At 41.6% G+C, this 14926-nt stretch overlaps 2 protein-coding genes across 2 annotated transcripts in view; one reads left to right on the top strand and one right to left on the bottom strand.

Moving 5' to 3' along the window:
- The window catches only part of LOC128535427 (THAP domain-containing protein 2-like), a 67004-nt gene that overhangs the window by 33613 nt on the left and 18465 nt on the right, over positions 1-14926 (bottom strand). The gene's annotated exons all lie outside the window — the stretch shown is intronic.
- LOC128535422 (procathepsin L-like) lies at positions 4937-14452 on the top strand. Its single transcript, XM_053509318.1, has 8 exons — positions 4937-5002; positions 5230-5324; positions 5472-5614; positions 7515-7712; positions 7847-8038; positions 8221-8383; positions 13147-13264; positions 13464-14452. Exons 1-8 carry the CDS (start codon positions 4998-5000, stop codon positions 13561-13563), a joined length of 1014 nt encoding a protein of 337 aa, XP_053365293.1. The 5' UTR covers positions 4937-4997; the 3' UTR covers positions 13564-14452.

Raw genomic sequence — 14926 nt, 5'->3', positions numbered from 1 at the left:
TCCAGATTGAAAACAGCTTCTGTCTTCTGTTAAAATGTTTTATTTAGATTGCATTAATACTTATTTAAATTTATCAGTTATTTGTACAGGTTGTAATAATTTTATTTTCAATGTGTCAAACCTGCATATATTTGAATGTCAAATATGTCCTAGCTTGTGTAGCATCATGGAATAAATGGTGTTTATATAACCTAAATTTAGATGATGTCCCGATGAAGCAGGCCTTGTGTATCCAATTACTGTAGGTACTCGTGCCTTCTGTGTTTAAAATTTCTCCTTGGTGACCAGCATTCACCCAATACAAACTTGGGATCTACTGTATGTAGCTAGGCAACTGCCTTTAGTGCCTTGTATGTATTTTTTGCATTAAGTCCATTGTATCAACATTCAATGTATTTCAATTTAATTTTTACATCACTTTGAATAAACATTATTACACAGCAGATTTACAGAAGTCTGGAAATTGATTTAAATTTGACCATTGTGAATAAGTCAGAGGGTGATGGCTGCGAGGAAGCTCCCTCAAAACAGCATGAGTAAGAAACCTTAAGAGGAATAAGACTCAAATGAAAAAAAAAAAAAAACTGATTGTTTACCTAAGGACATAAAAGGATAATAGAGGTACTGAATATTTTTATTATTTCAGTTTTTTTTTTTAACTAAAAGTATTTGTACCCAAGTAAAGTTATTGCATGGTAAAACCTTCAGGCTCTCCAAGCAACACCACCTAATGAGTGAATCCAAAATTTCTCATTTGCCTGGCTTGTTTACACACTCTTATTTATTTAAACTTACAGTATTTCAAATATTCAATAAAAATTTTTTTTGTTTAATTAAATTTTATTTTTTATAGCGCTTTTACCAATGATCAGCTTCACAAAATGAAAAGGAATATTATGGAAGTGTGTATGAGTGAGAAAAAATGTTTTGAGATAGTAATGAGTTTGTGAGATTGTCCCTGATGAGCAAGCCGAGGGCGATGGTGGGAAGGAAAAACTCCCTGAGATGGCAATAGGAAGAAACCTTGAGAGGAACCAGGCTCAACAGGGAACCCACCCCTGATAACTGATAACAGACATTTTATAACGACATCATGTGTTAGGCTGCTGGATGTTCAGTATAACAAAAGTTGTCCTGGGTATCATGAAGTCCAGTTCAGCACAGGAATGAGTCAGCAGGTACAGAGGACAGAGGGGAGGTCTGGAGTACTAGAAGCTCAGGAGCAGCATGTGTTGTGCGATAAAAGAGTATCAGCGAGAATGAAAGGAAAGGTGTACAGGACAGTGGTAAGACCAGCGATGCTTTACAGCTTAAAGACAGTGGCACTGAAGAAAAGACAGGAGGCAGAGTTGGAGGTAGCAGAGCTGAAGATGTTGAGGTTCTCCTTGGGAGTGACAAGGATGGATAGGATCAAGAATGAGTTTATCAGAGGGACGACCCATGTTAGATGTTTTGGAAATAAAGTCAGAGAGGCCAGATTGAGGTGGTTTGGACATGTTCAGAGGAGAGATTGTGAATATATTGGTAGAAGGAGGCTAAGGTTTAAACTGCCAGGGAGGAGGTCTAGAGGAAGACCAAAGAGGAGATTTATGGATGCAGTGAGAAAGGACATGAAGTTAGTTGGTGTGAGAGAAGAGGATGCAGAGGATAGGGTTAGATGGAGGCAGATGATCCGCTGTGGCGACCCCTGAAAGGGAACAGCCGAAAGACAAAGAAGAAGAAGACCAGAATTCCGGAGTTTTGTGATCTTAAGGAGCGTGGTGAATTGTAATGTGTCAGAAGACTGGCTAGATATGAGGGAGTTAAACCATTTAGAGTCTTGTATGTAAGTAATGCTAGTTTGTAATTAATTCTAAACTAAACAGGTAGCCGGTGTAGCCAGTGCAGGGATGATAGTATTGGGGTTATATGATCATTTTGGACTAACTGTAGCTTGTTTATTGAGGATGCAGGACAGGCATCTAGTAATGCATTATTAAGGTCAAGTCTGGAGGTCATGAATGCATAAACCAGCTTTTCTGCATCAGATATGGATAGAATGTTCCCAAACTTATTACTAAGGTGGAAAAAGGTATTTCCAATGTTTTTGGAAATATTGAAAATATGATTTTCAAAGGATAAGTTACTGTCTAATATTGCGCCCAGGTCTTTCGCTGTCGAGCTTCTATTAATAGTACATCCTTCTAAACACAAGCTGAATTGTGAGAGCTGTTGTGTACAGGTTTTTGGGCCAATAAGTAGTATCTCCGTCTTATCTGAATTTAGTCAAAGAAAATTATCGGTCAATCAATCTTTTATATCTTGCACACACTCAGTTAATCTAGACAACTTGGATATTCCGTCTGGTTTTGTTGAGATGTATAACTGGGTATCATCCGCATAACAATGGAAACTAATCCCATGACTTCCAATGATATTACCCAGGGGAAGCATGTATATGGAGAACAGCAAGGTCCTAAAACTGACCCTTGTGGGACCCCATATTTTATTGGCATTACATCAGACAGTTCTTCGTTCAGATCTACAATATAGTATCGATCAGACAGGTAGGATCTAAACCATTTTAATGACTGTCCCTGAATACCTATGTGATTTTAAAAGATCAAAGAAAAGATTTAGCATCAGTGACATCCAGTAAAATAAAAACAAACAAAAAAAATCATTCCACCTTTTCTGTAGGGTTAGCTCTTTGATCAGATTCAAAATCCATGCTCAAATTTGACTTCAACCTTGGCAAACCATGTTCTCATGGACTTCTCTTTGCACAGGGGCATTGTCATGCTGGAACATGCTTCAGAGTTTAGTGTATACAGTTGCATGCTTTCAACCTTTAATAGTTTGGCAAGGCCCAAATCTGCTCTAATCTGAGGTGCTGTTTGTTAATTGGTAATTTCTGAGGCTGGTAACTCTAAATGAACTTCTTTTCTGCAGCAGAGTTAAGTTTTAGTCTTGCTTTCCTGGGAAGGTCTTCATGTGAGACGGTTTCATCATGATGACTGACAGAGGTGGTTTGCGTAGCCAAAAACTGTACTCAAGTAAGAGTAGTAACAAAATAATATTACTCAAGTAAGAGTAAAAAAGTATTTGGTGAAAAGACTTCTCAAATACTGAGTAACTTTTTCATCATAATGTCTGATTCCTTCTTCTTCTTCTTTTTTTTTTTTTTTTAGAATTTATTTAAGCAGCCGGACAAAATGATAAAATAATCTACAAATTCTGAGATTTCCAAATTATAAAATTAATGAAATAAATAAAATAAAACAAAAGAATAAAAATAAATATCTTCACAAAATAGCAAATTTGGGAACAAGAAACAAATTTCATAATCCTAATTTTAATTAATAACATAAAGCATTTGAAACAAATACCTACTGTTTGTAAGACATGTATGTTTGAACAATGTAAACTATTTCCAGTGTAAGATATACTGTATAAATACTGAAAGACATGAGAAGAATCGTTCTCTTCTATTCCCCACATAATACCTGCATAGCGTATATGAGAGTCATGTGACAAAAGAACGAACGATGCAGACCAGAAGATATAGGCAGTACAGCAGCTGAGTGGTTAACACTGTGGCATGAAGTTTGCATGTTCTTCCTGTGCTTGGTGGATTTCCTCCCAAAGTACAAAAACATACAGTTTATGCTAATTGGCGTTAACAAATTGCTCATAGAGTTTGAATGAGCATGTGGGTGTTTGTGTGTGTCTCAAGAAATAGGCACCAGGGGCGCTGTAACATTGGTGACCCTGCGTTCTAACTCCAGTTGTGCTGGGATATGTGAAGAAAGAGTTTCACTGTGCAGTAGTTTATACTGTATGTGATAAATAAAGACTTAGCCTTACTTACCACAGCTACTTTGTTCTTTGGTCCCATGGGCAAGGATGTTCAAAGAAGTGGAGATTGACGATAAGATGATCAAAGCCATGATATAGGGGCAAACAGAAAATAAGACATGGCAGGTCTGCATCTGTAGTGGAGTTCAGTACTTTTCATCTTTATAATTCTGGTGTGTCTTACATTGAAATCATATGGCAATCTGGTGTTACCAATCAGAACTTGATAATACTACTAAAAGAATCTGAACACTTGTGTTCAGCATTTGGTTGTGGCTTACGGCACAAAAGATGGATAAGAGTAATGGCTGGTCAAGGACATCAAGAAAAACACTTTATTTTTGTAGTATGCAAAATGCGTTCAGAGATAGAATGTAGGTAATAACATTGCAGCATTCCAATTATTATTGACAACAGCTAGATAAGCTTTGAATTTTAAGATGCGATCAGAGGATTTCACATTAACCCAAAAATTTCTTACTTCCTAATTTTTATTTAATTTAATTGTATTTTAAACCATAGAGGGCACATTGCACCCAGAGTCTATATTGTAGTTTTAGAGTGGACTTCCAAAGTATGTACAGTATTTTATAGCTAAGTACTGCTACTGTACATATCCCTATGATTCATTGTCACCTACTGTATACCAGGATAAAGTGTCCAATGGAAACAAATAAATACAAATAATATGTAAATGTTTATTCAAGCTTAATGACTTTTATATTTTTTTTCCAATTTTTAAAGTATAATTATATAGCAATAAATTTTCAAATTTCATTGTATTGTTAACTTTAAACCATGCAAAGCTTGTTTTTTTAAAATTGAACAAATCCAGCAGTAGAGAACATGAGCAGATCCACAATCTAAACAAGCGAGCAGGTGATTACTTACAAATATTAATCTTTTATACTGCTTCCGAAAACCAGACTTAAATGCTTTATTTGGGGAAGGGAAAGCAGACTTTTGAAAATATGTCAAATCTAAAATATATTGTATGGGTGTGTGCCAGGCATTGCTTATCTTCTAAAAAGTATAGTTGCACAATAAAAACAGGTTTGTTAAACAGAAAAAAGGTGGAGGCTTACAAATGTAACACTGTGGTATATAGAGGAAGGAAATCCACAATCTGCATCTGTAGATGAATTCAACATCAGAGAAACATGAGGTATGTGCCACATATATATTTGTGTTATATACACAATTCATATACGGTAATACACATAGGGCTAGAAACAGATAAATTATAATAAAATTTTATCTAAGCTGAAAAAATTCTAGTTAAAAATTTTGTTTATTTTTATTTTAGTTTCCTGAAAACACAGGTAAGAGTAAAAACATTCTCTCAAACAAATCTTTACACAAGAGCAGAAATGTTGATCAAATTTTTTGCAGAGTGAAGGTTTTGCTTATATTCACGACTCTTGTGGCTCTGGCCAGTACAGTCTCTCTGGAGGACCTGGAATTCAAGGAATGGAAATTAAAGCATGGTGAGAAATCATCTTCGGTCTAATTAAAGTTTCAAACAAATTTTACAAAATCGATTTATACAATGGTTATAAGAATGTGATTACAAAAAAGGATACCCATGCAATATTTTGCTTTGTCAGATTCTGTTTTTTCTTTTCTTCTTATAGGTAAGATCTATAAATCTGTAAAGGAAGAGTTTCAGCGTAAGATGACCTGGTTGGAAAATCGCAAACTGGTCCTGAAACACAACATGCTGGCTGACCAGGGCATAAAGAGCTATAGGCTTGGGATGACCTACTTTGCAGACATGGTGAGAAGATTATTGCAGTACAGTGGAACCTTGGATTGGAAGTTACCCGGTTTACGAGCGTGCCGCCAGACGAGCAAAATGTTTAAAAAAAATGTTTTTTGCCTTGTTAAACAAGAGAGTCTTAAATTTACGAGTACCACGTATCATCAATATCATATCATTTACTGTAGCAAACATGCGCTTCTTGTTTTGACATCGAGCTACACATGATTACAACTAAGTCAATGGTTCTTCTGTCTTTTGTGATGTGGAATTGTGGGTAATCGTCTCCCATGCTTTGACTCAGTGTGTGTGCGTCTATCTCATAGGACTGTGTGTGTGCCTCCTCCCTCCTCCCCTCTCCGTCACACACACACACACACACTGACAGAAACACTGCTCTGTCACGATTCTTTTAAAAGGTAAAATGCAGATTAATTCGTTTAATTTTTACCTTACATCAGTGAGTTCATGAGCGTGTGCGCGCACATAAATGTCATTAGAGAGGTTCCTTTTTCAGTTTCCTGATAAAGCAGTGTTTCCGTTGTGTGTGTGTGTGTGTGTGTATGAAAGTCGTCGCCCACACAGTAATGCCCTCAAATAAGCGGAGAGGGAGGGGGTAGATGGTCATTCCTCCTCACGTCTTACATTAGCTTCACACACACGCACACACGCACGCACGCACGCACACACACACACACACAGAGCGCGTGCACACACAAACACACTAACGAAAACACTTATCTGTCAAGATTTGCTTTTACTTTTTTCAAAGGTAAAGTGCAGATTAAATTGTTTCATTTTTATTTTACATTTTGTATGAATTAATTTTTGGATATTTATTTTTTTGGTTGTAGAACGAATAATCTGATTTATTTCTTTAGGGGGCAGTTCGTGTTTTGAAATACATGCTTGCAATCTAAGGTTCCACTGTATATGTATTTGCTATATGCTTCTTTATACAGACCAGGTAAGTGTAACAGGTGTGACACATGGAAGAAACACACAGTATCCAGATGTCACAATCACAAACAGTCTTTATTAAGGTGGGAAGTCTTAGTGTAGTTACACTCGATAAAAGCACAGTGACTTTGGTGGCGCCCAGGTGAAGGGCACGGGTCCACGGGTTGAAGCTCAGGAAGGCACAGATTTCTCTGTGGCGATTGAGCTGCCGAGACAAGCAGTGGTGAGCAGGAGGCGTGAGGCAGGCAGAGACAGCAGATTACACGCAAGTTTACTAATGTCCTCAAATTAAAGGCAAACGAGCTGCCAGTGATCCAGACCGCCTCTGCTCTCTGGAGCTGCCTGATTCGTCCTGGTGTCCTGCTTCTGGTTGTAGATCTTGTCGCTTGGATGCCCCATGTGGTCTGCCTGGGATGCGTGTGGTGACTGGGGACGGTTCCACTTTTCCACGAAGACGGTCCTGTCCTCGGCTGATGCAGACAGCTGTTCTCTGAGGACTTGTGACTTCAGTCGCTCGATAGTTCAGGACTGGAGTTTCCTACAGTCTACCCAAGCCTCCAGGAATGAACTAGACTCCATATTAACTTTAACACATCTCCTGTTATACTGAACTTCCAGTCTCACACAGTACGATGCAGATCAATCCTTGCTATCCGTTATCACCCAAATGAGAATGGGTTCCCTGTTGAGTCTGATTCCTCTCAAGGTTTCTTCCTAGTACCATCCCAGGGAGTTTTTCCATTCAAAATAATTTGGCATTATGTAATGTATTGCAGTTAATAGTTATTGTTTAATTTTTTTTGACACACAAAGAGCAATATATAAACCATGAGAAGTAGAACATCCCCGCTAAAGTGAATAATAAGCAATTTTTTATTACAAAAAGCACACTTTTTACTGCTGGATAAGTAAAATAAAAAAAAATTAACTAAATTCACTTAATCCCCATCTGTAACAGGATAACAATGAGTACAGAGAGTCTGTACTAAAGGGCTGCCTGATATCCTTAAACACGACCAAGAAACACCGTGCAGATACATTTTTCCGACAAGCAGGAGGAGCTGTTCTGCCACGTACTGTGGACTGGAGGAAGAAGGGCTATGTGACCGAGGTTAAAAAACAGATGGATTGTAACTCTTGCTGGGCCTTCAGTGCGGTAAGGGCAGAGTGACACATGCTTGTTTCAACATAGCGTCTGTACTTCTGATCTTCCACCAACCACTGCTACAGTATATACAGTAGGCACCAATATGTTTTCAACCTTTTAATCTATCACCTATCCTCTCTTAGACAGGCTCACTGGAGGGACAGACATTTAAGAAAACAGGTAAACTGGTGTCACTAAGTGAGCAGCAGTTGGTAGACTGCTCTAAGCCTTACGGGAACGAGGGCTGTGAAGGAGGAAGGATCGGCTGGGCCTTTCAATACATTATGGACAACAAAGGAATTGATACAGAAGAATCATACCCTTATGAAGCCCGTGTGAGTAGGTCATAAAATTTAGAACAAGGCCACATAGTTTTAAGAGCCATTAGTTTTAGTCATTTATTTTTTAAATATGTTTTGTAACATTGCAAGCTTGTTTATACAACAAAATGGCAGATGGTTTTACAATACGTGTAATATCCATTTTTATCAAATATAGGGTCCCTCTTTCTCTGCAGGATCAGAAATGCAGGTTTGATCCAGCTGCTGTCGCAGCCACCTGCACTAGATTTGTATATGTAGAAGGAGGTGAGGATGCTCTACAGGAAGCCGTGGCCACCATTGGACCCATTTCGGTTGCCATAGATGCAAGTCATTGTTCTTTCCAACTTTATGAATCAGGCAAGTTTCACATGAAGATCGAATGAAGTAAGGCTACAGGGCCTTGCGAAAGTATTCATACCCCTTGATCTGGTCACATTACAACCACAAAAGCAAATGTATTTTATTGGGATTTTATGTGATAATAAATATGTGATAAAATAATTGTCAAGTAAAGAGAAAAATTATAAAGGGTTTAAAATTTTTTTTCCAAATAAAAATCTGAATAGTATGGCATGCATTTGTATGCAGACCCTTTTACTCTGATACCTCTAACTGACATTCAGTGTAACGGATTGCCTTCAGAAGTCAACAAAGCTCACCTGTGTGTAATTTAATCGCAGTATAAATACAGTTAAGTTAAGCCTTTATTTGTACATTACTGCAGAGTGAAATTCTTTCTTTCCCAACATAACTAGGGTCAGCCATGAAACAGCATCCCTGGAGCAGACAGGGTTAAGGGCTTTGATCAGGGGCCTAACAATGGCAACCTGGTGGAGCTAGGGATTGAACCGCCGACCTTCTGATCAGTAACGCCGTGCCTTAAGACGTCTGAGCCACCACTAAAACCATGAGGTTTGTTAGAGAGCATTAATGAACAAACAGAATTTTTAAGCCCAAGGAACAAACCAGACAGGTCAGGATAATGTCTTGGTGATTCTCCCACCTGAGTTGTTGACCTCTGCAGCTCCTCCAGAATTACCATGGGCCCTACCTTGGCTGTTTCTCTGATTAAGGCTTTCCTTGCCTGACCTGTAAGTTTGGGTGGATGGCTATGTCTGGGTAGAATGGTAAACCCAAACGCAGAAGAACACGCGTAGGCAGGATAATCATGCTATTTAATCTAAGGACTCTCACGAATGGGGAGCAAGGGAAAGCCACAATCTAACCATAAAGTAGAAGGTTTTTTGTTAAAAGCCATACCCTGTCACCTACTTTGTAGCTGGTGTTGGTGCGTTGCACGGCGATGTTTGCTTGGTTCCATATCTGCCGACACCTACGGACTAACTTTTGGGCCGATGGTACGTCAACCTCCGGTTCTTGATGGTTGAACATCGGAGGTTGGAAACCATAGCATGCCTCAAATGGGCTTAGGTTCGTAGCAGAGGAGACGTGGAGATTGTGGGATAGCTCTGCCCATGTGAGATAGCGGGCCCAGGAGCGCTGGCGGTCAGACACAAAACACCTCAGGTAGCGATCTAGCTGATGGTTGGTCCGTTCCGTCTGACCGTTAGTCTGGGGATGGTAACCAGAGGACAGACTACTGGTGGAATCGATCAGACGGCAGAAGGCCTTCCAGAACCGGGCGGTGAACTGGGGCCCTTTGTCCGAGACGATGTCTTTGGGGAACCCGTGCAGGCGGACTACGTGTTCCAATATCAGCTCGGCGGTGTCCTTGGCTGATGGAACTCTGGTGAGGGCCACCAGGTGTACTGCTTTGGAGAACCGGTCAACTATAGTGAGCATGGTATTTTTCCCTTCGGAAACCGGCAGGCCCGTGATCAAGTCCAGGGCGATGTGTGTCCAGGGCCGTCGAGGAATGGGAAGTGGTTGCAGCTCTCCGGGGGTGGGTCGGTTTGGGTCCTTGGCCCTGGTGCACACCGGGCACGCCTAAACTAACTCCTCGATGTCCTTTTTCATGGAAGGCCACCATAATGCCCGTTTCATGAATAAAAAGGTCCTTCGGTTCCTGGGGTGTCCGGCGACGGGCGAGGAGTGCCCCCATTGTAGGACCTCTTAAAGTTTGGGGCACGTAGACTCGTCCAGCAGCCTGAGCCTGGCGTACCCTCGTCTCTAAGTCCCATTGGAGAGGTGCAATCACACGTGAAGTGGGTATGACAGACACGGGGTCTGCCCAGGGGACGTCTTCCTCTTGTTGTCGGGAGAGGGGGTCGCCTTGGTGTTTTTGGACCCCGGGCGGTATGACAGATGGAAGTCGAACTGTTCGAAGAATAGTGCTCACCGTGCCTGCCGTGGGTTGAGTTGTTTGAGATTTCTGATGGTGATGAGATTCAGGTGATCCGTCCAGACAATAAACGGCTCACTGGCGCCCTGGAGCCAGTGATGCCATTCCTCCAAGGCATACTTTATGCCCAACCACTTGTGGTCCCCAACTCTGTGTCGCTGCTGAGTGGGGTTAAATTTCTTGGAGAAGAAGCCACACGGGTATAGCTTCTAGTCTGGACCTTGCTGGGAGAGAACAGCGCCGGCGCCCACATCCGATGCGTCCACCTCCACAACGAACAGTTGGTTGGCATCTGGGTGAAGAAGAATAGGGGCGGTGGTGAAATAGTGGCAAAGTTCTTTGAATGCAGAAATGGCGGCGAGAGTGAGGTGGAAGGGATGAGGTGAGGGCCTGATCAGACTGGTCAGTGGTGCTGCAACTGTACTGTAGCCCCGGATAAAGCGACGGTAGAAGTTCGCAAACCCGAGGAACCGTTGAAGCTGTTTGGGTAGGGGCCAATGACGAACAGCTTCTAGTTTTTGCGGGTCCATGGCCACACCCTGGGGCGAGATAACAAAACCCAGAACGTGGTGGAGTGCTTGTGAAAAGCACATTTTTCCAACTTGCAGTACAGTTGGTGAGCGAGCAATCTCTTGAGAACAGCCCGGACGTGCTGGATGTGTTCTTCAGTGGTGCGAGAGTATATGAGAATGTAAGTAGACGAACACCCATAGGCCTAGCATGTCTCTCAGTACGTCATTGATGAATTGTTGAAAGGCCGAGGGTGCGTTACAGAGTCCGAATGGGATGACCAGGCTCTCATAATGTCCAGTGGGAGCACTCATCGCCCTCTCTGCTATAGGGTGGCAGATGGGTGGCTCTTCTTTTACAAAAAGCTCCAGGCGGTTGGTCACGATAGGCGGGAGGGATGGCGTTGATGTTGACATCAGGGGCCTCCGACTCCGTGGAACACGTCCCAGCCTGAGCCCAAAGGCAAAGTTCAGAGCACGTGGGCCCTCACTGGATGATTCGATTCCGGGTCCATGAAATAAGAGGGTTGTGCTGCAACAGCCAGGGATAGCCGAGGATGATGGGCGGTGATTAGATGGATGTGAGATGGAGTTGGATCTGGTGGACGAGGTTGTGTCGTGGTGAAGAGGTGGAGAGGGCCCAGTAAGTCTCTCCTCGCACTCACCGGGGCTGCACGTTTCCATGGCGAATTGGGCAGATTGCCTGGTGGTGTGCCGCCGACCCACAGTAGGCACACAAACCCCCTCGATACCGTCGTTCGCGTTCTGCCACGTTCAGGGAGGTGCATCCTAGTTGCATGGGTTTCCCGGCTCCGGTGTCAACCACGGCAGGAGGTGGAGATCCGACAAGTCCGGTAGCGGTGGTGGTGAAGGCTGTAGGTGGTCGTGGTGGGGCGTAGGAGAAGGTAGGTGCAGGCGGCAGGGTCCTCAGGGCTGGCTTTGGGCGAGAGAGAAGGCGCTGGTTAATACGGAGGGCAAGCTGGATTAGTCCCTCCAGTGTAGCGGGAAGCTCTCGCCTGGCGAGCTTGTCTTTTATTCGCGAAGCCAGTCCCTCGTTGAAGTATGTCCGGAGCGCGGCATCCCCCAGTTGGTCTGCACAGCGAGGGTCTGGAATTCAGCTGCGTACCGGCTCACGGACGATCCTCCATGCCGCAGATGGTAGAGTTTGGTGTCAGTCTCCACCTCACCTGCTGGTGGACACTAGATCAAGCGCTGTCAAAAACACACTGCACTTCCCGTCCGTGCCATCCCATTTATCCATAAGTGCCAGAAATACATCAGAAGGAGGAGGGGCGGGGGGTGGTTGGTGCTGATCTGTTCTCCCACGTCGCGAGCTCTTGGCGCAAGGCCGCGACGTCTTGGAGGCCCAGGCGCAGATTAGCGATCGCTCCGGTTAGCTTGTCGCAGAGGTGCGCATGATCCGCTGGGTCCACCGCGGAGGACTTAGTTATTCTGTCGAGAACTAACCTTAGGTGACCAGAAGACATAGCTTTAGCGGTTACCCCTTTGTTGCGTGAATAGTAAACCCAAACGCGGAAGAACACGAGTAGGCAGGATAATCACGCTATTTAATCTAAGGACTTTCACGAATGGGGAGCAAGGGAAAGACACAATCCAACCCGCATCCTATAAATGCACACTCAATCAGAAAGCAAAGCCAATAAAGTGAGTACACACGATTCGACAAACGATTTTGACGTGGCATGGGCAAAAACTCAGTGACTGAGCAAGGTGCTATAGTTTGTTTACTCCTTTTATACTTCCTGCTTTGTGACCGCTTACTTCCGGGTTCTAGTGCTGGTCGTGTTCCTTGGGCTTCAAGATCCTGTTTGTTCACAAATGTTCTCCAACGAACTGAGGGCATTACAGAACAGCTACAGTATATTTATACTGAGATTAAATTACACACAGGTGGAATCTATTTACTAATTACATGACTTCTAAAGGAAGTTGGTTCCACTGGATTTTAGTAGAGGTATCTGAGTTGAGGAGGCTAAATACAAATGCATGCCATAGTTTTTTTTTTTTTTTTGGTAATTTTTTTTTAAATTATAAATGTTCCTTCCACTTTAAAATTATGTGCCACTTTGTGTTAGTCTATCACAAAAAAACCCAATAAAGTACATTTAAGTTTGTGGTTGTAGCATGACAAAATGCGGAAAAGTTTAAGGAGTATGAAATTTTTTGCAAGGCACTGTACCAATAAATCTTAATTTTATTAATGATACTCCATTTATTTACCTTTTAATTAATGAAGTTTTAATTAGTTGCATAGTCATGATAACTATCAATTATTTTCTTAATTTAAGGCATCTACAATGAGCTGTTGTGTAGCAGCACTAATGTGAATCATGCTGCCCTGGTCGTTGGTTATGGCAAAGGCGGCTTTTTCTTCTGGACTACAGATTACTGGTTGGTCAAAAACAGGTAAAGCAACTAGAAATGTACAAAGATCAAAAACAAGATTATTATTATTGTTGCTGTTATTACATTTTCAATTTTAAGTTGATATATATATACACAAAATTATATAATAGAATTAGAGCATATCAGTTATAAAAATTAATATCTTCATACAAAGCTGCACGATAAAGGCACTTATTAAAAGTAATTTCTTTTTCAACAGCTGGGGTACTGCCTGGGGTGAAAACGGCTACATCAGGATGTCCAGAAACAAGTGTAACCAGTGTGGCATTGCCACAGAACCCATCTACCCTGTGGTTTAATAGTGTGTACTCTGAATCAGTGATGAGATAGCTATAAAAAAGAAGAAAAGTCAAAACAGGGCTTTAGTTTTCTGAATTTTAAATTGTGCTAATAATATTTAAAAAGAAAAAAACTGCTGACATGGAACTCAGGAGCTTTGTTGATTACTGAGTTTGGAATTTTTATTTATTTCTGTGAACAAATATTTTACTTTCTGTTCTTTCTTGTCTAGAAATTTTAATTTGATGAAGCCAACTCACCTGAATTATTTTTTTAAGAGCAGTCAGAAATGTAAGATAGTAATTTTTACAGTATTAGTATAGTCTAATATATATGGTCAGGTTTGTGGCATTAACTCAATATTTAAATTAATAAATTATCAGAAAATGTAGAATTTGTTTCACATTTCACATTCGTTTCTCAATACCAGGCAAAAAGAATTGCAACTTCATGTGACTGCTGTAAGGAATCACCACTAGAGGGCACTGTTTTGCCCTTTGTAGTTTTTGTTTTGCAGACTCAGTTTCCCAGAAGGCACCTCGGTCAGGTGATGCGGGAGCACACCCGAACCGAGGTAGGTCGTTAAATCTTCAATAAAGAGCTGATTAGTCTGAGAAACTGGGTCAAGCATTGAACGTTTGTACGTACTGGCAAGTGGACATTTTGTCTTATGTATTGGTTTTCCTTGTTTATATGTTGGTTTATTTTATATTGTTATTTTGTAGTTCAAGTTATCCCATAACTACTAAGCATGTCCCCAGGCTAAATGTGTTTGTATGTGAGTCTTTGGTGTTCAAGTGTGTGTGGAGCTGATTCGGTGTTGAGTAATGTTGTGTTTTAGAGATCAGGTAAGTAGTTAGCCTCTGTGTGTCCCTTAGCCTGGCCTCTGTGTGTCCCTTAGCCTGGCCTCTGTGTGTCCGTGTCCCTAGTGTTGTGGTGGTAGCTATTTGGTAAGTGTAGCTACCGTAGTTGTATGTTTAGCTATAAGGTAAGTGTAGCTATGTGCATGTTAGGCTAAATACATGCGTAGCTAGATGTATGTGTAGCTGACTGCCATGTTTAGCTAATGACCATGTTTAGCTAATAGCAATGTTTAGCTGATTGCCATGTCTTTAGCCTAAGTCCTGTCTCTAGTCTCTCCGAGTCTCTCGCTCTTGTCCCCGTTTTCAGCTCCATGCTTAGCTTGAGTCTGTGTTTCGTCCTTAAGCATGTGTCTCAACATAGTGCTTATATTTAGTGTAATGGTATTAGAGCCTGTGTTTCGTCCTTAAGCATGTGTCTCAACATAGTGCTTATATTTAGTGTAACGGGTATTAGAGCCTGTGTTTCGTCCTTAAGCATGTGTCTCAACATAGTGCTTATATTTTGTGTAACGGGTATTAC

Source organism: Clarias gariepinus, chromosome 13 (assembly GCF_024256425.1).
Source record: "Clarias gariepinus isolate MV-2021 ecotype Netherlands chromosome 13, CGAR_prim_01v2, whole genome shotgun sequence".
In the NCBI taxonomy this organism is placed as follows: domain Eukaryota; kingdom Metazoa; phylum Chordata; class Actinopteri; order Siluriformes; family Clariidae; genus Clarias; species Clarias gariepinus.
This window is presented reverse-complemented; position numbering and strand designations above follow the sequence as displayed.

Bases quoted from the DNA above. Each gene is read 5' to 3' on its own strand.
- LOC128535422 (XM_053509318.1), top strand. The intron at 8,384-13,146 runs GCAAGTTTCACA...TCTTAATTTAAG, and splicing joins TTTCCAACTTTATGAATCAG to GCATCTACAATGAGCTGTTG. The intron at 13,265-13,463 runs GTAAAGCAACTA...CTTTTTCAACAG, and splicing joins TACTGGTTGGTCAAAAACAG to CTGGGGTACTGCCTGGGGTG.